Below are 25,591 nucleotides of genomic sequence, written 5' to 3' on the forward strand. Positions count from 1 at the left end.
CTTGACTGTGTGCTTTGGGTCTTTGTCCTGTTGGAAGGTGAACCTTCGCCCCAGTCTGCGGTCCTGAGTGCTCTGGAGCAGGTTTTCAGCAGGATCTCTCTGCACTTTGCTCCGGTCATCTTTACCTCGATCCTGACTAGTCTTCCAGTCTCTGCCACTGAAAAACATCCCCGCAGCATGATACTGCCACCACCATGCTTCACCGTAGGGATGGTATTGGCCAGGTGATGAGCGGTGCCTTGTTTCCTCCAGACGTGATGCTTGGCATTCAGGCCAAAGAGTTCAATCTTGGTTTCATCAGACCAAATAATCTTGTTTCTCATGATCTGAGAGTCCTTTAGGGGCCTTTTGGCAAGTGTGTCATGTGCCTTTTACTGAGGAGTGGCTTCCGTCTGACCACTTTACCATAAAGCCCTGATTGGTGGAATGCTGCAGAGATGGATGTCCTTCTAGATGATGCTCCTATCTCCACAGAGGAACTCTGGAGCTCTGTCAGAGTGACTATCGGGTTCTTGGTCACCTCCCTGACCAAGGCCCTACTCCCCCGATTGCTCAGTTTGGCCGGGCGGCCAGGTCTAGGAAGAATCTTGGTGGTTCCAAATTTCTTCCATTTAAGAATGAGGGAGGCCACTGTGTTCTTCAGGAACTTCAATGCTGCAGAAATGTTTTGGTACCCTTCCTCAGATCTGTGCCTCAACAAAATCCTGTTTCGGAGCTCAACGGACAATTCCTTCAGCCTCATGGCTTGGTTTTTCCTCTGACATGCACTGTCAACTGTGAGATTTATATAGACAGGTGTGCCTTTCCAAATCATGTCCAATCAATTGAATTTACCACAGGTGGTCTCCAATCAAGTTGTGATCAATGGAAACAGGATGCACCTGAGCTCGAGTCTCATAGCACAGGGTTTGAATACTTATGTAAGTAAGGTATTTCCGTTTTCTTCTAAAAACTGTTTTTGCTTTGTCATAATGGGGTATTGTTTTTAGATTGAGGAAAACATTTATTTAATCCATTTTAGAATAAGGCTGTAACGTAACAAAATGTGGAAAAAGTGAAGGGTTCTGAATATTTTCCGAATGCACTGTATAAACTCGCAGCATGCAGTCTCTCATACTTACAGTGTCGGTTTGCACATTAAAATATCGCTGTCAAATAACAAAAGTTTGTGTTGAAAGACTTTGTACAGTTGTAATCATTTCAGTGCATATTTCACAGCTGTCAAATAGTTCAAAATCCCACTCTACTTAGAAGGATTAGCTACATTTGGAATTCCACTGACTGTTATGGATTAACTCCTCAGCATTCTTGTTGGAGCTATGGCCTTTTTTAACGTCTCCCTCTCCTTCACAGGTACTACCTGTGTCTGCAGCTGAGAGATGACATGTTGTCGGGCCGTCTGCCCTGTTCCTTCGTGACCCATGCCCTGCTGGGTTCCTACGCCGTGCAGGCCGAGCTGGGAGACTATGACACCGACGACCATGGCCCTGACTACGTCAGCGACTTCCGCTTCGCACCCAATCAGACACGAGAGCTGGAGGAGAGGGTCATGGAGCTCCATCGTAACTACAGGTAGGACTTACGGTTATGTCCAAGAGTATAATCTGACCACCAGAAAATGATAGGGGTCTTGTAGGTTTTCCTGGTCAGGTCACATGGTCAGAGAAATCTCTAGGCCCAGTTAGGTTTATTTCAGTTCAGTTCAGCATTTTATATAGTAAATCCATTTTAGTTACATCTCCCATTCATATGGAACCATTGGAGCCTGCTGATGAACCTTTGCTCAGACAGTGTCCAACAACATACCATACATATGTTGACAGATGCCACCACATTGCCCTGGTCTGTCATGGCTGTATACAATAGGCCTTGCCAACACTGTCAATACTTCCCAAGTCTCAGGGTCTCCCCCATCCCTTTCCTGGCATGGCCCCTGCACTTGGCTCTTGCCCAAGGAGTTATGGTAGAAAGGTGGAGGGAGAGACATGGGTTTGAAAATATCAATCTTACCATTTTGAGTATTCAATTGGTTCTCCCGTTCTCCCATTTTTGGTTTCAGGGGTATGACTCCAGCTGACGCAGAAATCAACTTCCTGGAAAATGCTAAGAAGCTATCCATGTATGGGGTGGACCTTCATCATGCCAAGGTATGCTGTTACATATGACATGTTGTTAGTCAAAATTTCTATGTGACTGTGCAGGATTATTTATTTTACCAACATATTACTTTATTACTTGAATGTTTCCTCTCCTTCCCTCTCTCTTTCCTCTCCTTTCATCTTCCTCTCCTCTGCCATGCTTTGTCTTTGGCTGCTCCAGGATTCAGAAGGGATTGACATCATGCTGGGCGTGTGTGCCAACGGGCTCCTGATCTACCGCGACCGCCTGAGGATCAACCGCTTCGCCTGGCCAAAGATCCTTAAGATCTCCTACAAGAGGAGCAACTTCTACATCAAGATCCGGCCTGGAGAGGTAAGCTGAACCAAGTTAGTGGCTTCTCTGTACATTCTTAGAAAAAAAGCTTTGGCTGTCCCCATAGAGAATCCTTTTAGGTTCCAGTTAGAAAGGGTTCTACATGGAACATAACACGGTTCTACTTGAAACTAAAAGGGTTCTACCTGGAACCAAGAAGGGTTCTTCAAAGGGTTCTCCTCTGGGTGTAGATCAAGTCTTGGCCCCTTTCAAAATGAACATGAAACATGAGCATTTATGCAGTATGCACCCCATAATTTCTGTTATAACTGGGAATACGTCCAGCTAAAGATTGTGAGGAAACGGATGTGTGGTCAGTTCGACTAACCAGAGAACTGGAAAATATTTAGTTCCCCCTAATTTAGCTGCTCCACAGGCTTAGATTCTATAGCCTGCCTTTCTCGCCCCGTCTCTATTCAGTTCTTTGCTGCACTGCAGCCTCAAACTCTGCAGCCTACTGAGCTCAGACGCAGCTCAGAAGCTCTGCCCAGTGTGACAGGCTGTCTGGCCAGGGCTGCTAAAGTGACAAGAGGCCCACAGTGAGCCTGTGGAAGAGCAGGATAAAGAGAGCCTTTAACACTGCCAGTGCAGCTGCAGCAGCACCCAGAATAGAGGGATGAAAAGTATAAATATAGTCATGAAAATTGAAACGCTACCCTCATGTTTGTCTCCACTGTTTGAAAATTGTCGTTTCTTAGCCGTTTTCTCGGCTCAGCGCAGGAATCTGTCTGGTGGTTACAGGGCTGGAATTTCAGGGAGAACAGATTACTAGTGTCCATACTTGGGAGTTTTAACCCTGCTTGTCAGCCGTTTGGCTTTGGAACAGGTGTCTGTGGGTTTACAGAAGTGAACAGTTTCACACTGTCTGTTTGCTTAGAGCTTGTTTCATCTCCTGAGTGACAAGCAGGCCGATCCAGCAAATCTATCTGAAAAGCATAGAACTTCAAATTGTGACAGTTTGGAATATGAAATAAAGTGACTATGCATTACAAAGTAGTTTTTTAAGAATGTATCACGTCATACAAAACTGCAGTCTCTTCCTCATACGGAATGGAACATGATGCATTCATGCAGTAAATGTAACCCCAAGAAACACCTGCTCCTCTCTCTTTTCCCTCCTTCCCTTTCGGTCTTCCCCTCTCCCTCTATCTCTCTCTCACGAACCAGTACGAGCAGTTTGAGAGCACTATTGGCTTCAAGCTTCCCAACCACCGGGCGGCTAAGAGACTATGGAAGGTCTGCATCGAGCACCACACCTTCTTCAGGTAAGAGCAACTTCAGGTATCTAATCCCCTCACTTGTAGCCCTCTTGTACCTCTGTTACGTTACCCCATGCAAGCCATTTCTCCTTAGATCCTCTTGATCTTTAGGCAGCCAAATATAACCAAACACCACTCGCTTCAATCGTGTTCCCATCTCTCTATAGCTTTTTCCCCAGCCGCTTCCAGCACCTGCTATCCCACTGCCGGGGAAGCTCAGGAGTGATTAGAGCACAGCTTTGATCAGGGCTCTTTCTCCCTGTAGGCATCATCCACAGCAGCGTTTTTGTTCCACAGCAGCTAGCACTATAGTTAGGCTCGAGGTGTTTCCTTCTCTGTTTTGTGTCTTCGTCTTCATGTTACGACTTGTGTCTCTGGTGTTTCTCTGCCTGTGCTGCCTCGGGTTTTGAGAAATTCACTGCAAGGGTAGTAAGACACCAGGTAGCCTAGTGGTTAGAGCGTTTGGCCAGTAACCGAAAGGGTGCTGGATCAAATCCCCGAGCTGACAAGGTAATAATCTGTTTTTCTGCCCCTGAACAAGGCAGTTGAATGACTGTTCCCCAGTAGGCTGTCATTGTAAATAAGAATTTGTTCTTAACTGACTTGCCTAGTTAAATAGCAAACAAAGGTAAGAGCAAGGGTTCCTGAACTTTCTCATTAGGGGCCCCCCTTCCAGCTTTGGGGAACATCCTGGGCGAGCTCATGCACGATGCCTTTTTCTACGGGCACAAGCACTGTTCATGATGCAAACTGTTCACAGCCCTTTTGTTGGTGGGGAGAATTTCCTGCAATACAACACATTTGGTCATGGGTTGCATGGAAAAGTTTGCAGTTTTGCCATCCTATACATTTTGCCATGTCCGATATGTATTCGTGTAATATTTGAGGGACTGAAAGTCTGAAAATCTATGTGCAAAAAAACCTAGCTGACATGGGTTAGTTGATCTGGACATTTCTGACAAATTATAATTAGCTCTGACTAACGTGACAAGAGGACCTGATGATGCACTTCCCAATTTTGAAATTGGACCTTGTGCATTCTACCACATCTTTCAAGAGTACGTTTAAAACTGGACCGAGTTTAGGAACCACTGAATTGAGCAATGTGTTCAAACAGGTCCTGTTGCTCTAACACAAGTCCAAAGTTCTCAGCATTTTACAAAGCCGTCTACTACATCCAGTAATTACTCTCATACTTATATCTGGCATTTCTCTTAATTGTATTGCTGTAAAGCAAGGATGGTGAATTTCTCTTTCACCAGTATTTTTAAGTTAACCCTTGTTTTTTGTGTTTTTTTTTTACCGTTAAAACCGCAATCAGACAATGAAGATGTTCCTGAATCTGGATTCTCCAGGTTAAAGTCTCCAGAATTAGGGCTGACAAATTCCTCTCTGTCTGTGGACTATAACACCTCCAGGTTAGTGTCTCCAGAGCCTCCTCCTAAGGGCTTCCTGGTGATGGGCTCGAAGTTCCGCTACAGTGGGCGAACACAGGCCCAGACCCGGCAGGCCAGTGCCCTTATAGACCGGCCCGCGCCACACTTTGAACGATCCACCAGCAAGAGGTACCTGCTGTCCCGCAGTCTGGATGGAGGTAGGTACCATGGTTGTGTTCCTCAAAGGCTACTCACACAAGTGACAATTATTCAAAGTGAATTATATTATGAAATATCAGTGGCTATGGGATATTTTTTAGAAGCCGCTATGTATGTACAGTGCCTTGCGAAAGTATTCGGCCCCCTTGAACTTTGCGACCTTTTGCCACATTTCAGGCTTCAAACATATAGATATAAAACTGTATTTCTTTGTGAAGAATCAACAACAAGTGGGACACAATCATGAAGTGGAACGACATTTATTGGATATTTCTAACTTTTTTAACAAATCAAAAACTGAAAAATTGGGCGTGCAAAATTATTCAGCCCCCTTAAGTTAATACTTTGTAGCGCCACCTTTTGCTGCGATTACAGCTGTAAGTCGCTTGGGGTATGTCTCTATCAGTTTTGCACATCGAGAGACCGAAATTTTTTCCCATTCCTCCTTGCAAAACAGCTCGAGCTCAGTGAGGTTGGATGGAGAGCATTTGTGAACAGCAGTTTTCAGTTCTTTCCACAGATTCTCGATTGGATTCAGGTCTGGACTTTGACTTGGCCATTCTAACACCTGGATATGTTTATTTTTGAACCATTCCATTGTAGATTTTGCTTTATGTTTTGGATCATTGTCTTGTTGGAAGACAAATCTCCGTCCCAGTCTCAGGTCTTTTGCAGACTCCATCAGGTTTTCTTCCAGAATGGTCCTGTAATTGGCTCCATCCATCTTCCCATCAATTTTAACCATCTTCCCTGTCCCTGCTGAAGAAAAGCAGGCCCAAACCATGATGCTGCCACCAACATGTTTGACAGTGGGGATGGTGTGTTCAGGGTGATGGGCTGTGTTTCTTTTACGCCAAACATAACATTTTGCATTGTTGCCAAAAAGTTCAATTTTGGTTTCATCTGACCAGATAAGATGAAACTTTACACAACACTTTTTATGGATATCTTTAAGAAATTGCTTTCTTCTTGCCACTCTTCCATAAAGGCCAGATTTGTGCAATATACGACTGATTGTTGTCCTATGGACAGAGTCTCCCACCTCAGCTGTAGATCTCTGCAGTTCATCCAGAGTGATCATGGGCCTCTTGGCTGCATCTCTGATCAGTCTTCTCTTTGTATGAGCTGAAAGTTTAGAGGGACGGCCAGGTCTTGGTAGATTTGCAGTGGTCTGATACTCCTTCCATTTGAATATTATCGCTTGCACAGTGCTCCTTGGGATGTTTAAAGCTTGGGAAATCTTTTTGTATCCAAATCCGGCTTTAAACTTCTTCACAACAGTATCTCGGACCTGCCTGGTGTGTTCCTTGTTCTTCATGATGCTCTCTGCGCTTTTAACGGACCTCTGAGACTATCACAGTGCAGGTGCATTTATACGGAGACTTGATTACACACAGGTGGATTGTATTTATCATCATTAGTCATTTAGGTCAACATTGGATCATTCAGAGATCCTCACTGAACTTCTGGAGAGAGTTTGCTGCACTGAAAGTAAAGGGGCTGAATAATTTTGCACGCCCAATCTTTCAGTTTTTGATTTGTTAAAAAAGTTTGAAATATCCATATTGTGTCCCACTTGTTGTTGATTCTTCACAAAAAAATACAGTTTTATATCTTTATGTTTGAAGCCTGAAATGTGGCAAAAGGTCGCAAAGTTCAAGGGGGCCGAATACTTTCGCAAGGCACTGTTTATCTAGTGCTGGATTGTTCCCCTGTAAAAAAATAAAACAGTCCCACTGTACCTTTGTCTAACCAGCAGAGTTCTCCCGGCCAGTGTCGGCCATGTGTGAGAACCAGGATGGTCTGTCCCGGCGCTGTGTCAGTGAACACCCCAACCTCCACAGCCCCTCTGGGGACGAACAGGAGACTGAACTGGAACCACCCAGTCTGGAGCAGGACCAAGAGGACCATGAGGAGGATCAGGATGAGGAACGGGATCCTGAGGAAGACCAGGACCAAGAGGAGGCGGGTGTCACCACCCCCAGCAAGAAGAAGGAGATCAAGGTACTGTTAGGCGGATGGGAGGAAGGGTTGATAGGGTAGATTTATGATACCGCGGTTGTCATATCTGGTTCAGAGGGTAAATGGCCCAACCTCGCATGGCTGACAGATCTATATGTTTTAGCCAACTCCTCTAACATTCCTTAGGCTACATGACATAGGAGTTGGATAAAGCACAAACAGAACTGTTGACCCAGGCTCAGCCTACTTGTCCCCACTTGCAATGCAGGAAATCCTGTAACAGGGTGATCAAATTAGGATCCTGCATCTGTATGGACGCTTAGAGAGTCACACTGCTTGTGTGGAGATTCATGTTTTTGTCAGGGTGGATCTGTATGTCTCAGGGCAGATGGTCGTGACCGCAAGGGTGCAGGAGTGTACCGCTGGAACTTTTTTGGGGTCGCTGTGACGCTCCCTGCTGGGGTTTAAAAAGTTCAAGATTTGTCAGAACTAACTCTGCTGCCACTCAGTGGCTTATAGGCTAACCGTTATGGCTCACTATCCCCACCACTAACTGTCGTGTCGGTCCTTCACTTCTCTCTCATAATGTCAAGCCGACTTAACCTCTCCTGCTGCTGTTCTTCCTTGCTCTCTCTCCCTGTCATTCACTAACATGCTCTCTCTCTTTAACCCTCGCTGGCAAAAGGAGGATGCTGGGTCCCCACTTGACAATATCCAGGAGGTATTTGGTGTCTTGTGCCCCGTCTGTCTCTGTGTTAGTCTGTCTGTCGGTCAGTGAGATTGTTCTTTGCCTACCTGTCTTGTTGTTTAGTAATCCCACATATTCCTGTTAAACTAGCAGTGGTTGACCGACAGTGAGTAATCTTCTGCACCATGTTATATTTGTTTGCACCCAAAGTATTACATTGAAGCTGCAAAGCCTTCATTTTATGCTGGTAATGCAATATTTTATTTCCTTCTAGAATGAACTACGGTTTTGGTACAGCTGTATTTTTAGTTGTTAAATAGTGCTTCGGGGGTAGAATTTTTGTAACATTTTTTTTGCATGAGGTGCTGCTCAAATCAAATAGACATGACAAAGTTCCCCAATGATCATTCAACTATCAGAGAAAGAGCCTAACTACAAGGATTTTACAGGCAATTCAATGTGAAAATCTTAAGTCAGCCAGCATGGTTGTGTATGTTCGTGTTCCTGGTTTGTGCTTCTGTGTGTTTGTGGCTCCCTGTCTTGTGTCCTGTCCGGGTTGCTCAGTCTCCCTGTCTGTCTGCCTGCCTGACCTCCTTGACTCACCATCTCTGCTCTTCCTCTCTGTCTCTGCATCCTCCCCCACTCCCCCTCCCCCACTCCACATGCCCCCGTCCCTGTCCCTGCTCCTGCCCCAACTCTGCCCTCTCAGTTGGACCAGGAGACAACCCCTCGACACAAGGAGGTACAGCTCATTGTGCTGATGATCTATCCAGAGTTGGAGTCTGTTCCAGGTCTATTCCTGTCTATTCAATTGGACATTGCATTTCTTCAGCAGTTCTGACAAAAGCTCTGACGAAGGCCGAAAGGCCGATTAAATATCAGTGATACTATCAAGAGCAGTGTGCGGTTTCCTTTTTCCTTCATTTCTTCAGCAGTTAAAATCAGCTCTGTAATTGACTGGAATTCAGATGGAATTGATTTCAACCCTGGTTCTGTCCCAGTGCTTTGTGACCCCCTCAACTGAACATGTGGTATCTACCAATATCTCACGATACTATTTGCAGAGTATTGAACATCATGGAACACTGCAATGTATGACTAGGACTAGGGGAGAAATTGCACTGAAGCTCCATTTCCTCTCTAGGTGCCTGTAGCATTAATGTGATGGCCCTATTGTTGCATGGAGATGCAACCAGCCTTCATATGAATTAACAGCATTCACTTAAGTCAGCCTTCAATTGATAGGCAGATACAGTCAATGAAAATGAATATTGGGCAAAAGTAGACTAGCTAGCTAGTCACTAAGACGATTTATTAGGGCACTCAGTTGTTTTAATTTTGTGTTTCATCTTAATAAACAATCCAAAAAGTCAGATAATAATTTCACTTCCGTGGGTCTTAATAGCATCCCAAATGCCATGTTCATTACGGCTGCTGTCCCTGTACAGGGATCAACATCAGCGGAAATTTCAGAGTGACAACTAATAGTACTCGATACAACTCAAACTTTAATTAAAACACACATGCAGGGTACTCAATTAAAGCTACACTCGTTGTGAATCTAGCCAACATGTCAGATTTTTTAAATGCTTTACAGCGAAAGCATGAGAAGCTATTATCTGATAGAATAATTTGCGTAGCCGGCGCTACACAAAACGCAGAAATAAAATATAAAACATTCATTACCTTTGACGAGCTTCTTTGTTGGCACTCCTATATGTCCCATAAACATCACAATTGGGTCTTTTTTTCGATTAAATCCGTCCATGTATACCCAAAATGTCCATTTATGAAGCCCGTCTGATCCATGGAAAAGCACCGATCCAAAACGCAACGTCATTTTTTAAAATTAAAAAAGTTGCCTATAAACTTTGACAAAACACTTCAAACTACTTTTGTAATCCAACTTTAGGTATTAGTAAACGTTAATAATCGATCAAATTGATCACGAGGCGATCTGTATTCAATAGCAGCACGTTTTGAAATGATGCTCCATTTTCTCTCTCTCCAAACTTCCGCCTGTGTACTCGATAACAGGAAGTGCCTATTTCTCATCTGACCAAGGATTAACTTCAGTCTAAATGCCAGTACTGGCGACATCGTGTGGAAGCTGTAGGCATTGCAAACTGGTCGCTATCTATTTTCCCTTGCCATAGACAATACAGAGACTGGCGGATGGATATTTTTTTGTGAACAGTTTTCCTTGGGATTTTGCCTGCTAAACACGTTCTGTTATAGTCACAGACATTATTTAACCAGATTTATAAACTTCAGAGTGTTTTATATCCACACATACTAATCATATGCATATACTATATTCCTGGCATGAGTAGCAGGACGTTGAAATTTTGCGCGAGTTTTAACAAAAAGCTGCGAAAATTCGCAGCCTCCCTAACAGGCTTTAGAAAGACTACTGAACAGAATAGCAATGCGATAACAGCCCACAAACAATGCACTTGATGCATGTGCTGAATCACTAAGTATTAAGACACATTGGTCTAAGTCACTGTGTCTTTTCTTGTGTGCTGCCTGCGATATTAATGTCACTTTGATGTGTTATTTCAGATCACGTTCCGCTTGTCCATGCATATCAAGTCATAATGCAATTGAATTGAGTGTCAGTGTGATTACTACATGTGGTAATTGATATAGATGTCAAACTAATGTATATTTCTCTCTCCTTCTCTCCCAATCCTCTCTAATTATCATTATCTATCCCCTTTTATTCAATACAGTTTTTGGATAAGTCGGAGGATGTCTTATTGAAGCACCAGGCCAGTATCAATGAGCTGAAGAAAGCTCTGAGGGGACCCAACAGCAAGCTGACGAACCGTGAGAAGCGTCTGTCAGGAACGCCCCCAGGAGGCACGCCCGAGAGGAAAGCTGTGAGTGTGGGATAAGGGTGGTGAGGACCAGCGGTCCACTGGCGCACGGGTGGAGGTTGAGAGATTTCACAATCTTTAACCTATGTACAGATTCTCTACTGTATGCCATGAATATATCACCGATAATGCCTTAAAGCTGCAATATGTCACTTTTTGGGCGACCCCGACCAAATTCACATAGAAACGTTAGTTCTAGATCTTTCATTCTTAGTACAAGCAAGTACTTTCGGCTACGGTTTTATCAGCTACAATATTATATTTTTGGTTATGGAAAATATATTTCACAGCAGTTTAGATTGTACAATGGTTCTCTACACTATACTTGCTTGTTTTGTCACGTAAACTGAAACTATTATAATTTTAGCAACCAGGAAATGGTTTCTGCGTAGTGCACCTTTTTAATACTTCTGTTGAAACTGCCCTAGCGTTTGACAAATAGGCTGTGTATGACCGACAGCGTTGATATTCCAGTCTTGAGGTTAGTTTTGTAGCACCTCTTACAGTTCAATCTCCTAGAACCCAGTATGCTTGGAGGTCAACACCGGAGAACATGTTTTTCTCCATTATTCATAGGGAAACAGACAGTACTGGTGTTTGTGTGCTTTTGGAATAATCTACAGTCTGATGTGAAACCAATAACTGTCTTTTTGACAATTACTTTTAAGGATAATAAAAATTCTTCAAGGTATTGTAGGTGGTTATTTATTGTAGATACAGTTGAAGTCTGAAGTTTACATACACCTTAGCCATATACATTTAAACTCACAATTCCTGACATTTAATTCTAGAAAAAATCAGTTGGGATCACCACTTTATTTTAAGAATGTGAAATGTCAGACTTATAGTAGGGAATGATTTATTTCAGCTTTTATTTCTTTCATCACATTCCCAGTGGGTCAGAAGTTTACATGCACTCAATTAGTATTTAGTAGCATTGCCGTTAAATTGTTGAACTTGGGTCAAATGTTTCGGGTAGTCTTCCACAAGCGTCCCACAATAAGTTGGGTGAATGTTGGCCCAGTTCTTTTTCAGTTCTGCCCACTAATTTTCTATGGGATTGAGGTCAGGGCTTTGTGATGGCCATTCCAATACCTTGACTTTGTTGTCCTTAAGCCATTTGGCCACATCTTTAGAAATATGCTTGGTGTCATTGTCCATTTGGAAGACCCATTTGCGACCAAGCTTTAATTTCCTGACTGATGTCTTGAGATGTTGCTTCAATATATCCACATAGTTTTCCTTCCTCATGAGGCCATCTATTTTGTGAAGTGCACAAGTCCCTCCTGCAGCAAAGCACCCCCACAACATGATGCTGCCACCCCCATGCTTCACGGTTGGGATGGTGTTCTTTGGCTTGCAAGCCTCCCCCTTTTTCCTCCAAACATAACGATGGTCATTATTGCCAAACAGTTCTATTTTTGTTTCATCAGACCAGAGGACATTTCCCCAAAAAGTACGATCTTTGTCACCATGTGCAGTTGCAAACATAGTCAGGCTGAGCGGCCTTGCTGAGCGGCCTTTCAGGTTATGTCGATATAGGACTCGTTTTACTGTGGCTATAGATACTTTTGTACCTGTTTCCTCCAGCATCTTCACAAGGCCCTTTGCTGTTGTTCTGGGATTGATTTTCACTTTTTGCACCAAAGTACGTTCATCTCTAGGAGACAACGTGTCTCCTTCCTGAACGGTTTAACAGCTGCGTGGTCCCATTGTGTTTATACTTGCGTACTATTATTTGTACAGATTAACGTGGTAATTCAGGCGTTTGGAAATTGCTCCCAAGGATGAACCAGACTTTTGGTGGACATTTTTTTTTCTGTGGTCTTGGCTGATTTCTTTAGATGTTCCCATGATGTCAAGCAAAGAGGTACTGAGTTTGGAGGAAGGCCTTGAAATACATCCACAGGTACACCTCCAATTGACTCAAATGATGTCAATTAGCCTATCAGAAGCTTCTAAAGCCATGACATAATTTTCTGGAATTTTCCAAGCTGTTTAAAGGTACAGTCAACTTAGTGTATATAAACTTCTGGCCCACTGGAATTGTGATACAGTGAATTAAGTAAAATAATCTGTCTGTAAACAATTGTTGGAAAAATGACTTATGTCATGCACAAAATAGATGTCCTAACTGACTTCTCAAAACGATTTTTTTGTTAACAAGAAATTTGTGGAGATGGTTGAAAAAACGAGTTTTAATGATTCCAACCTAAGTGTATGTTAACTTCTGACTTCAACTGTAGATACTGCTGCAGACTCAGACCCAATCTATTGGATAGTGTGATGGTACTGCTAAAATATACGGAACAAAAATATAAACGCAACATGCAACTATTTCAACAATTTTACTGAGTTACAGTTCATATAAGGAAATCAGTCAATTGAAATAAATTCATTTGGCCCAAATCTATGCATTTCACATGACTGGGCAGAGGCTCAGCCATGGGTGGGCCTGGGAGAGCATACAGTAGGCCCACCCAGTTGGGAGCTAGGTTCACCGATTTGGGAGCCAGGCCCAGTCAATCAGAATTTGTTTTTCCCCACAAAAGAAGCCGGAAGTCGAGGTCCTGGGCTGGCGTGGTTACACTTGGTCCACGGTTGTCAGGCCGGTTACTGCCAAATTCTCTAAAACAACGTTATAGTAGAGAAACAAACATTCAATTCTCTGGCAACAGCTCTGGTGGACATTCCTGCAGTCAGCATGCCAACACTCCCTCAAAACTTTCGGAATCTGTGGCATGGTGTTGTGTTTAGAGTGGTCTTTTATTGTCCCCAGCACACTTTTCTTGATATGCCACACCTGTCAGGTGGAATGATTATCTTGGCAAAGGAGAAATGCTCACTAACAGGGATGTACACAAATTTGTGCACAACATTTGAGAGAAATTACCTTTTTGTGCATATGGAACATTTCTGGGATCTTTTATTTAAGCTCATGAAACATGGGACCATCACTTTACATGTTGTGTTTATATTTCTGTTCAGTCTAGATCATAAGAACATATTGAATTTGAAAAAACTGAAATCATGTCCTGCGTTTATCATTAAAGGTGGGTGTTTGTGGTCATACGCACATCCTTAAAAACATAGGTGCTGGGCTTACAAAGAACACCTAGTAAAGAACAAGAAGGCCCGCACATTGTCGAAGCTCCCAATTCACCGCTTTATTGATGACGGATCTTCACTTGTAGCAAAATCCCAGTTTATTTAGAGATGGTAGAAAAGTGACTCTGCATTAACTTGAAGAGAAGATGTGCAAAATCTGGACATATTCAGATTATGAAGCCCTAGAGGAACAACCATCTCGATCGTCTACCCACCTTGATTGCCTGACAATTACAAATCTTCCCTTTGTGTCAGAACGCAATAGCCCCTGCCACTTTGATCACTTTCACATTGTGATTATACTGTTAAGAGACAATAATATGACAGTCCTCTCTAGTGTAGCTCTGTCAATGCAGTCTGTTTCCAGGTATTTATGTAGTCTACCGACGCGTTCACATCTGCTCTTTGAGAACAATCAAATTATAGCCATAGAGATTCTCATCAGACCTCCTCGAGGGCATGAAAACGCCATCTGTCATGCACCTACATAGATCTGAGGGAGTGACGCTATTGTCCCGATTGAACAACGACAACGTGTGGCCTGAGAAATCTCTCTATCCTGGAGGAGTCCAACTCGGAGCGATTCAGAGGAAATCATATAGCCTTTGATGTAGTTGCAAATGTTATTTTTGCATTGCAAATACCTCCTCAGTTGGTTATGTGGATGTGGGAGCCGCAATGTGCAGGTGGACGCCAACTAGGCCCATGTCTCGTTATTTGATTCAAGATTAATCTGGATTGGCTCTTAGATTTCAGCTAGGACTTTGATTCAGGAGAGTCGTACAGTATTTTTTTGAAAATCCCTGGTCTCCCTAGCCCATTGAATCAATATTTCTTCCCCCTTTCTATCCTTCACTTTCCTTTTCCCCTTTTGCATGAAATTACCAAACGTTGGATAGTATGCTGTGACAAAGAACCATACAGTTGGGGCTCATCTAATAGCTGTTCTCCTCCCTCTCTCTTCCCCCTCCACACCTCTCCTGGCGGGTAACGCTCGTCCCCCCCATAAGGTGGGGGGCAAGGACCCAGTAAACAGCTTCTCTGTAGAGGACTTCTTCTTCCAGAAGACTTTGGTGACTTCCCCAGAGGTTGCTCTTCACTTCCTCTTCCTCTCTCTTCTAACTTTTACCTCATAACATACTGACTGTACTGTAGTTGGCCATTTATCTGTAATGAATCTGTGGCCTGGTACCATTTCATATACATATTGCTCACTCAGCTATAGCTGATATCCCTTGCATCCTGTTTTAATCTGACCAGCTGCAGTCATTGTGTCTGAGAAAATCTTTTAAGAAAAGCAATAACCAACATATACATTTTTTATGTAAAATGTAACATTTCAATGTATGATTGCAGCAATTGAAGCATAAATTATTAGCAGATTACAGTCTATGAGCATGCACCTACCATCTACATGGAGGATGGTAGAGGATCTATTTGTACAATAAAAACACATTTCTGTACTGTAGCTGTTAACCTATGTTACAGTTCAGTTGGCACCTCTAACTGTGTTTAATCTATATCAACATGTAGGGCTCTGAGGAGTGGGTATTGATTGAGAAACAAGACACTTATCAACATAACCATGACTGGAAGGCCGAGGAACAGAACAAAGCTTCCACCTCACCTCCCCCATTAGTCCCTGATATCTATTGGGAAAGAAAGAAAGAACTGGAAAAAGAGAGAGAAGGAGCCAAGATGATTCATGTCAAGGCTACAGGAGAGGATGGGCCAGAAATGATAACAGATATTGATAACTTTCCTTTGCCCAAAGCCACAAGGGAAGCCCATGATGAATGTTCTGAACCGCGGCTGACTAGCAACAGCCGGTTCATGGTGGAATTAGCTGAAACCACTGAATCTTCTGATGATGATACACAGTGGAAAGTACCTCCAGCAGATGACTCTGGTGCAAAGAATGACATAGTCTCAGACCCAGACCCAGTATCAACCCCAGCCCCAGTCCCATTCCGAGACTCTAAGAAGGATCATCAACTCAACAGACACAGAAAAAAGAAGAGGCCTAATAGTTTAAACCTGGGAATGTCAACAGAATTTGTCTATGAGAAAGAGGGCGACGGCTCAAATGGCGAAGAAGACCATGAGGGATCAGACTGGGAGGATAGTCCTACAGAGAAGACAAAGGCGGGACTAATAGACCACCCTGAAGACAGTACAGCGAGAGAGGAGCCAGACGACCAGTGTTGGGGGACGAGTGGACGGAGAAAGTGGACGGAGAAAGTGGTGTCTGCCGCTGTGCATAAAGATAACCAGAAGGGACACATTACATCAATAGGAGAAGACAAGGAGACTCCGGGAAGTGCTGTGGATGATCCGGCAGGGTGTGAGGAAAACGACCAGGCTAAAAGCTTCATCAACGATGAAGTCCAGCCAGCAGATGAAGTGCTGGGCTCTGTCAATGGTCCTGATAAGAAAGAATGGGATACTTTAGCAGAAATGGTTAAAGAGTTTGATCGTAGAGAGAGGAGCATGACTGACAATAAAGAACACATAGCAGAGGTCAAACTGAGGGTGGTCAAGACCCATGAGAGAAAATCCAGTAACTCTGGAGGGGAGGACATGGAAGTTCTCATGTCAGAGGTCAGGGGTCAGAGAAGGTCTTTTCAAAGACTATCAGGCCGCAGTCAGTCAGAAATAACAAGGATCGTTCCTCTCAAACCCGAAAGGTCAAAGAGCTTGGCCTGTAAAGATGAGCACGACAAAGGGAGCCAGGAGACTGAGTCTGAGCTGATTGGAGTTTTTAGAAGAGAGTACAGATGGTCAGGGGGTTCCTCAGAGGGACCCTCAGACATCAACCGGAACGACGCACCCACCTTTCATCCAACATTCACCCTGCCTACATCATTCGTAACAACCAACACTAGTCCAGCAAGACAGACTCACTCCCCGACCACATCACACAGAGAAGCTACACAGGTACAGGGCAGCTTCTGGGGTCTGGAAGGCTTGACGAGAGTCGAGGCTAAAACTGAAGAGCTGGAACAGAGCAGCACTGCCTGTGACGATCCCTTTCAGGTGGCTCGAGAAGCCATAGAGAGTCATCACCTTCTCAGCTTTAAGGCCTCAGTTCCAGCTTCAGCGATTCCCAGAACAGCTCCTCCTGCCCCTCCAGTGAAAACACGGAAAGCCAGAGAGTCTGGACTCATACTCCGGAACATCAACCGCAATGCTAGCAGGGAGCCTGGCCTGGATGCTGCCAAGAAGAGACACTCGGTAACTTGGCTTTTCAGTCATTTGGAAGCAAAAAGCATCGCATGAGCTTCAGACTGACCCGTACACTCCCATTTTCTTATTTTCCTGTTTTCAGTGACTTGAATATACATATATATATATATGTGCCTGTATATGAAGAAGGGGTTGGAGTGTAACTTATGAGACACTTGTTTTTGGCTGCGTCTCATTGGCTGATGCCGCCATCAATGCATTTTGTCTGCCATGAGTTTGGATCCTCCCCGTTTAGCCCCCCTACTCCTCCCTGCCTCCCTTCACCCTTATGCTTCACAGCAAACCTGAAACACAACTGCTTGCAAGTCTGTAAAACTCACAACAGGGCTATGGTAGAGATTGTCAAAAAGACGAACACAACTTTTCATGCTTTTGCTCTTGGCTTCTATTCCCCCTCTATTCACATTTGAACCGTGACGCTCCTTCCAACTAACCCCCCCCCCCCCCAAGCAAGTCTCTTTCGCAGAGGGTTGCAAGGGAAAAAAAGCCTCTTGCATATTGCCATGGCGCTGAGTTTTCTTTTGCACTTCTCCTCCATGCTGTTTCCAAGCTGACATGTGGAGGAAGGCATGGACTTCAGACATGGTTTCATACATGTTTTTACAGCTCAATTGACTGTGACAGGAACTGTATGAGAAAATGAGAGAAACATGTCATTATCACCCATAAAGGCACTCTGTTACATATACTGTACAGTATGCTCATCAGTCAAATGTCGGCCATTAATCTCCTGACCTCAAAGATACTTTTTAAAGAAAAAAAGTTTGTGTAATGTAAATGTAAGTAGTTTGTGATTTGACATGTTTTTTTTTCCCCCTTCAAAATATCAACTTCATTAGCATGAAAATGAATAATGGTACCTTATTGGTTAGTGATTATTTAGAAACCAGATCAAAATGCTTTACAAGGATCATACATTGGATGCTATATGCATTATTGTAAAGCCAAGGACCCACCCAGACTGTGGAAAAAAAGAGGCAGGCAACAAGCCCTCAAGCAGCAATCCCCAGGCTGCTGTACTGTAGCTACACAGACAGACTAGCTTTCAGAAAGAGAGTCGCCACTTTCATTCCACAGTTAGTGTCATTAGGTGCTTGAATGTATCTGCCAGTGGAATTATAATCATTAGAAATTAGGACTGGGATCAAACAGCTTAAATCATTCCCTGCGTTTAGTCTGTAGGCCCAGGACACATTGGCACGATCAGGCATGGAACGAGGTGTGAGATCACTTTGTAAGCTGCCTCACCCAAAAACTGACAAACAGCAGTGTGAGAGCAACCGCCATTCTGTATACTGGGTGTGAAAAAAGTTGAATGGGCTCACAAGCATGTTATAAAATCATAACGAGCCTCCTTATTTTGACTTCCAAAACTGCCTTTGATGTCATTGAAAACCAAACACTATTCTTTGGCCATTTGAGCCCCTTGAAATTCAGTCTGCGTGGTTTGCGGCATTCTATGATTCTGCCCTTGGCCAATGATTGACTGTTGCCATGCTGCTACGGCTGTTCGAGATGATCAAATCGTACAACCTGTCCATAGAACATTCTGTATGACACTCTAGCTTAAACTAATTCCAAGTATGACAACTGGCTTTACATGTTGGGTTAATTTCTCTTGTCCAAGCTGGTAGTAAGCTTACTTGTTTTTTTGTACTCACTAATAGGTAGAAGGGGGAACTGCCCTTCTATGCTAGAAACGTGCGGTTTTGTTGTTCTAACAGCCTTTTAGCAGAGACCCAGTCTCTCTACTGATGTCTAGTAGTCTGTCTCTCCAGCTTGGAATAACCTCTGGCTGCTCTCCTTCCTCCCTTGCTTTCCCTCCGCAGGAGCCTCTCTCCACTCTTGCCATTTATGAAGATACAGTAGATGATGCCAAGGTCACTTTTTACATTTTGAATTCAACCACATGCCTCACCATTTTCCCATTTCTCCCCTGTGGTAAATTAGTCCCTCACTCCCCATTGTCTCCCTCACCGTCACACATGGGTAACTCTGTCATATGAGCAGCATACATAGAGGCTGAACCCTGACTATGCCACAGGCGTTTATCCTCCGTTATGTTAAAAGTAATTTCCTCTGTGTAAGACTTCCCCATTTATCTCCTTTCTTCTCTATATACGATGTGGCAAATTGCATGCCTGGAGAAGATTTTTATGATCGATTTTTATGATAATATATACATGTATAATAGATATCAGGGCCTCGGAAAGATCCTACATGAATACTTATGCACACCTCCAGGCCAGGACATATTCCCTTCTAGAGGATCATTCATCCACTGTCATCATCATCATCATCATCATCATCATCATCATCATCATCCCCTCTCTCATGGTCACTCCCTGCCCTGAGCTGCGGCCAGACTGGCCGTGTGTTGTGATTTTTGTTGTGGCGGCCATCTTTCTGTAACCCCCTCTCTCACCCAGAGGGAACACTGGGAGAGGAGGCCTCGGCCGGGCTCCACCTCGGAGGAAGACCACGAGCGTGACACGGTGGTCTTCATGAAAGAGACCCAGTTGGGCATTGAGAGGAAGTGCTCCAGCATGACGGTCAGCTCCACGTCCAGCCTGGAGGCCGAGGTGGACTTCACCGTCATCATGGACCTCCACACGGGCGTGGAGGATTTCTCCAAGGGCCTGTCTGAGCTGGGGGAGAGGGAGTGGTTGCCCGAGCGGCTGCCCGAGGTGGGCCGGGACGACTTTGAGGAGACCTCCAGGTTCTATTCGGCCCGTCTCATGGGCTCCCATGACATGTCCGCTGTAGAGGAGATGCCCCCTGTGCACCGTGAGGAACGTATGCGCCATGAGGTAGACACAATGTACCCCATCCCTGATCCTTGCCACTCCCTGTCTCCTCCCTCCTGCTTCTGAGAGCGAATCCTGCCCTTAAAGGGAAACTTCATTATTTTTTTCAATGAAGTCCTTTATCTACTTCCCCAGAGTCAGATGGACTCGTGGATGCCATTGTTATGTCTCTGCATGCAGTTTGAAGGACGTTGCTAAATAGCGTTAGTGCAATTGCTAACTAGGGTTAGTGAAATGACTGGAAGACCATGGTAACTGCTAGCACGCTAGTACATACCATCGACTTCCAGTCATTGCGCTTACGCTAGTTAGTGTTAGCTCGCGAAACTACCCCTAGCTTCCTTCATACTAGATGCAGAGACGTAAAAATGGTATCCATGAGTTCATCGGACTCTGGGGAAGTAGATAACGTCATTCCTTTAATGAAATCACCAGTCACCTTTTCTGTTGGAGCATTTTCAGTTGCCATTTTTTGTTGTTGTTGATGTTTTAATTTTATGTTTACATGTTATACAATTATTAGTTATATTTTTGCTTAGTCTTTTGGTTTTTGTTTATTTTTTTTCCTATGGTTTGTCCATTTGCTGTTTTCGTTGTTTCAGATTATTGTGAAATGTGTATGTTCTCTGGTATTTTCCCTTCCATTGTCAGTCCTGCTTGCGTTACTAAATGTTTGGTCTGAAATGAAGTGATGTACAATCACCAATTGATACTGCAGTGTATGACTATGCTTGTATTGCTTCATTGTCTGTTTGAACAGTATTGTAGTTTTTGAATAAGAAATGTATTGTAGTTGAACTAAGGATAAGCACGGTCAGTAACACGTCAAGGCCACAGCACGTACCTGACAGAATATACCGTATTTAGACATCACGTAAGTAAGATTCAAATTTGATGGATTTTCATGTGTCTTTCAAGCGATTCGCCCATAATTATTTCCAACATATAAACATAGAAAACGACATACAGCATTTTGATTTGTTTAACACTTTTTTGGTTACTACGTGATTCCACATGTGTTATTTCGTCATTTTGATGTCTTCACAATTTTTTTCACAATGTAGAAAATATTAAAAATAAAGAAAAAACCTTGAATGAGTAGGTGCGTCCACACTTTTGACTGGTACTGTACTTCGGGGCTCAATTTTAGGACATTTGTTAAAGATTTGTATACCGTCAGGTAATATTGACGACGTTGGAGAAGAATAGACTGTCTATGGTCTATGAAATCTTAGTGTACCTGTCTGTGTCCTCCTGCTGCAGCCCCCAGTAGCCAGGAAAGACCCCAGTGCTGTTAGCGCTGCCCAGATGCTGAGGAAGGCCGACACTAAGATGGAGACACATACCAATGGGTCAGAGGTCACCAGCACCAACATCATGGACATGTCTGAGCAGGTACACTAGATCAGTCTATGCATATGGACTCACTCATGTCCCTCTGTGTTTTGATGTTTGATGATTTAGCCTGGTAAAGTAGTCAAATCTGTTTGTGCTCTAGCCAAGTCCTTTGACAATAAACATGACAGATGAGTTGTCTAAAGCACAAACCAGATAAGTGCTATCAGTTTTGTGTTGTAATATTGATCATATATGCCTCACATGCGATCCGGGACTATACAATTAGCCTATTTAAAAAGTTTTCTGACTCCATAAAAATATGTTTGCAATATGCAAGAGACTACAGTTGCGATACAGTAATAGGCAATCAAGAAAGGTCTGAGAATGGAATTCTTAATTTAATTAACATTGTAAAATGACTGAAATCACATACAAGGCATAAACTTAAGTTACAAAGCTTTGACACGCATTACACGGCATTATTATCGGATTGATCAGAGCGGGAGAGAGTGGGAGAAGTCATAGCCTGAAAGGGCATGCCCCAAGAGTCCATGAGGTGGAGAGAGAAAGAAAGAACGAGAGAGCGCATGAATCTCACCAGCGCAGGTCAGGAACAAAAGAGAAAGAGACAATGAATCCGAGGCCCCTTTTTTAAAAAGTTTGGATTCAACATTTTGAGTTGTTGAACAATAGCATTACAAAGTGATATCAGACTTAAAGGATGTTATCGCAACAGAACCTCTGCTACCCAGAGGTGTGACAAGGGGGTTGGTGAGATAATGCAGCATTCCTACGACAACACAAAGGAAATCCTTGCATCCAGTTGATAAGAGTCACTTTAGTACCAGTGCAGATTAGTGTTACCAGTGCTAGTGCATACTAATGATCAAATGACAAATGTAGCAGAGTGGCCCTACAGTTTGACCAGAAGGCATCTGAAATGATCCTCAGCAGGAAATGGAAACACTGTCTTATGGTGAATAAGACCATTTCTAGGTTCATTTTTACCCCACCAATATAGTTTGATATTTTTGTAAACAGAGGGAAATGTAATTAGTCATTTAAAGAGGAAGCATATAATCCTAATATAGATGAGACATTTTCTCTCCGTAGCTCTGCTGTAGTGCAGCTCTTGATTCGATTGAGTGACATATTCTCACGACCACAGGGAGTTAAAGGTCCAATGGAGCCATTAAAAAAAAATCTCAATATCAAATCATTTCTGGGTAACAACTAAGCACCTTACTGTGAATGTTTTAAGTAAACAAAAATAGCTTCTTCTTAGCAAAGGGCAATTTCTCAAGCAAGGATTTTGCTAGGACTGTCTGGGAGTGGTCTGAGTAGGAAGGGGAAAACTGAAAATGAGCTGTTTGTAAGGGATTTCCTCCTCTTCTTCCGAAGAGGAGAGGCGAAACGGATCAGAGGACCAATATGCGGCGTGGTAAGTGTCCAAGGTTCTTTTAATATGTAAATTTACTCATGAACAACTGATACAACAAAACAAGAAATGTGTGAAAACCCTCAACAGCCCTATCTGGTGCAAAACACAAAGACAGGAACAATCACCCACAAACACACAGTGACACCCAGGCTACCTAAGTATGATTCTCAATCAGAGACAACTAATGACACCTGCCTCTGATTGAGAACCATACTAGGCCGAAACATAGAAAACCCCAAATCATAGAAAATCAAACATAGACTGCCCACCCAACTCACGCCCTGACCATACTAACTAAATACAAAACACAGGAAATAAAGGTCAGAACGTGACACTGTTATTTTACAGAGAGGTTTGGAACTCTCTTTGTTATTGGTCAATTAACACATTTACCGCATGGTGATGTCACCATGGAAGGCCAAAATCAAATCATGTTTTTTAATCCATTGGGACTTTAATAACGTTGTTATACAGGGATTAAAGTATTGACAGGACATTAAAGAGAATTATGAAAGCATGCGGGAGTTCCATTCATCTCTAAAGGCAGAGCATGGAGCTGTGTCAGTCCCACAGGTGCCTGATTAAAATGTAATTGGTGCCTCTGGTGTGTCATTCATATAATGATGAGGATGAGCTGTGTTGGAGCGGGTTTCTTTGAAGTGAAAACTCAAGTCAGTGTGTGTTGAGCAGAGAAATGGATTGACCTTGAATACACTGAGTGTACAAAACATTAGGAAGACCTGCTCTTTCCATGACATAGACTGAACAGGTGAAAGCTATGATCCCTTATTGATGTCACTTGTTAAATCCACTTCAGTCGTGTAGATGAAGGGGAGGAGACGGGTTAAAGAGCATGCTTAAGGCTTGAGACAATTGAGACATGGATTGTATGTCTGTGTCATTCAGAGGGTGAATGGGCAAGACAAAATATTAAGCGCCTTTGAATGGGGTATTGTAGTAGGTTCCAGGTGCACCGGGTTGTGTCCAGAACTGCAACGCTTCAGCGCGCAACACAATATCAGGAAGGTGTTCTTCATGTTTTGTACACTACGTGTAGGTACATAGTCTTCTAGATGACAAATAGCCATGTCTCGTGTGTTGAGCCTCTTTGGCAGATGTGCTCTTGATTTGGAGTAAGCAAAAATACAGTAGCGTTTTGTGTGTGTCTGCAGCAAATGGAGGCTGACATCAACTGTAACGAGACAAAGGTCTCCAGCAGCACTGACATGGCTAAGCCACCAGAGGGCGACCTGGTATGTATCATACACTCTATTGACAATAGCGGAAAGGCTTGAAGGCTATGCTATGCAAGCTCTATCTGCAGTCTGATTCACTACCCTTCTCCCTGAACTGCACACTAATTCAATCCCCCTGGTGGATTTGAAAGGAACTGGACTGGTGTAAATATGGTGCTCATGGGGGATAAGGGTATAGAGAATCACTCAAATCTGCCATGACAGGTTTTGCATGTGCAAATAATGGGCTGCACATTTAGAGAATATATTTTGCCAGATTGTTTAGTTTTCTGCCTTAATATGATATTGCCTCACAATTTTTGCATGTGCATCCTTTTAAAATAGGCTTGCTATAAAGACTTCTCCCCCTTATAAATTGTGCAGAGTCACATGTTTACAACATGTCATACTGCTACCACATAATTGGCTTTGGTTATCTATGGCACTTAATATTTAAATAAGCTCCAGTTTGTATCACAGTGCCAACAAACATGCTGTAATGATAATGACAGGAGGATCTGTTGGGTTGAACTTCAGTAGTTGGTACGCTCCTGCTTGGCTGCCTATTGGCTTATAAGTTGCTTTATAAATTCATCCTAATACCTTGCTTCTGATTCACTACGGTCATGGTAGCTGCATGCAATATGGTGATCAGGTTTTGTGGACTGCTTGTTCCCATATGGACACACTGCTCTTCTCCCTGATTAGTTGAATCATCATGAACATGATGACTTCATCCCTTCATCCAAGTGACATTTTCTTTCCTCCCTCCCTCTCCTCATCCTTCCTGTTATCCCAGAACCAGAACCAGGAAGTTGGCAGTAGGAAGGAAGTTCCTCTCCCCAGTATAGAAAATGGCTCCCATGTAAGTACATAATTCACCTTACCATCCTCCACCCCCTCATCTCACTCAATAGACTATGTTACTGTACTCTGACTCCAGACATTTAGTCCTATACTGTAGCGCTTGATTAATTGTAGCTGACGCAGTGATAAAGGTTCCCATGAAACAATGCTCTTGTTTGTTGTTGAATTGAAGCGGTGTCTGTGATTCACTGTATGTTGTCATGTAGAGAGAAGTGGGTAAAGATGCAGTTGTATTTTGGCTGGACTATACCTTGAATCAGCAGCATTGTGTGTGTGTGTGTGTGTGTGTGTGTGTGCAGGGTTTAAATTGGGACTTTGGAGGTGGCAGAGACAAGGTTAGGGTATTGCTAGGGTTAGGGTTGAACCAGGGTGTGGACATTAAGACAAGGTTAGGGCTAGGGTTAGGAAAGTGTCTAGGGTAATGTTAACTGCTGTATAATGCATTACCATTCTAGGGGGAGGGTTAGTACTTTATTCTACTTTTTATCCTACTACTATATGTAGCCTTAGAAATAAGGTTAATGAAATCAATAACTTGCTAACATCAGATAATTCATTTGATGATACAGCAGTAGCTATACATGGATATAACATGTATAGAAGAGACAGGGATGCAAATAGGGAGGTGTTGCTGTATGTGCGTAGAGAAGATCTTATGTCAAGTGTTATGGTTGCAGGTTCATCTGGCATA

The 25,591-nt window shown here is 43.3% G+C and overlaps 1 protein-coding gene across 8 annotated transcripts in view; it reads left to right on the plus strand.

Annotated features, from left to right (window-relative positions):
* LOC109890921 (band 4.1-like protein 1) overlaps positions 1 to 25,591 on the plus strand; it is a 117,746-nt gene that overhangs the window by 85,156 nt on the left and 6,999 nt on the right. The window contains exons 7-22 of one of the 8 annotated variants that reach the window (XM_020483066.2): positions 1,354 to 1,572; positions 2,060 to 2,147; positions 2,320 to 2,472; positions 3,640 to 3,737; positions 5,150 to 5,325; positions 7,083 to 7,330; positions 7,974 to 8,009; positions 8,686 to 8,718; positions 10,712 to 10,861; positions 14,977 to 15,054; positions 15,500 to 17,200; positions 19,042 to 19,092; positions 19,642 to 20,022; positions 21,283 to 21,414; positions 23,971 to 24,051; positions 24,833 to 24,898. In XM_020483066.2, coding sequence (XP_020338655.1) covers positions 1,354 to 1,572; positions 2,060 to 2,147; positions 2,320 to 2,472; positions 3,640 to 3,737; positions 5,150 to 5,325; positions 7,083 to 7,330; positions 7,974 to 8,009; positions 8,686 to 8,718; positions 10,712 to 10,861; positions 14,977 to 15,054; positions 15,500 to 17,200; positions 19,042 to 19,092; positions 19,642 to 20,022; positions 21,283 to 21,414; positions 23,971 to 24,051; positions 24,833 to 24,898 — 3,691 coding nt within the window. The remainder of the gene's footprint in view (positions 1 to 1,353; positions 1,573 to 2,059; positions 2,148 to 2,319; positions 2,473 to 3,639; positions 3,738 to 5,149; positions 5,326 to 7,082; positions 7,331 to 7,973; positions 8,010 to 8,685; positions 8,719 to 10,711; positions 10,862 to 14,976; positions 15,055 to 15,499; positions 17,201 to 19,041; positions 19,093 to 19,641; positions 20,023 to 21,282; positions 21,415 to 23,970; positions 24,052 to 24,832; positions 24,899 to 25,591) is intronic. The other 7 variants (XM_020483068.2, XM_020483069.2, XM_031824874.1 and 4 more) reach the window with 7 other exon arrangements.

The sequence above is a fragment of the Oncorhynchus kisutch genome, linkage group LG5 (assembly GCF_002021735.2).
Source record: "Oncorhynchus kisutch isolate 150728-3 linkage group LG5, Okis_V2, whole genome shotgun sequence".
NCBI classification, from domain to species: domain Eukaryota; kingdom Metazoa; phylum Chordata; class Actinopteri; order Salmoniformes; family Salmonidae; genus Oncorhynchus; species Oncorhynchus kisutch.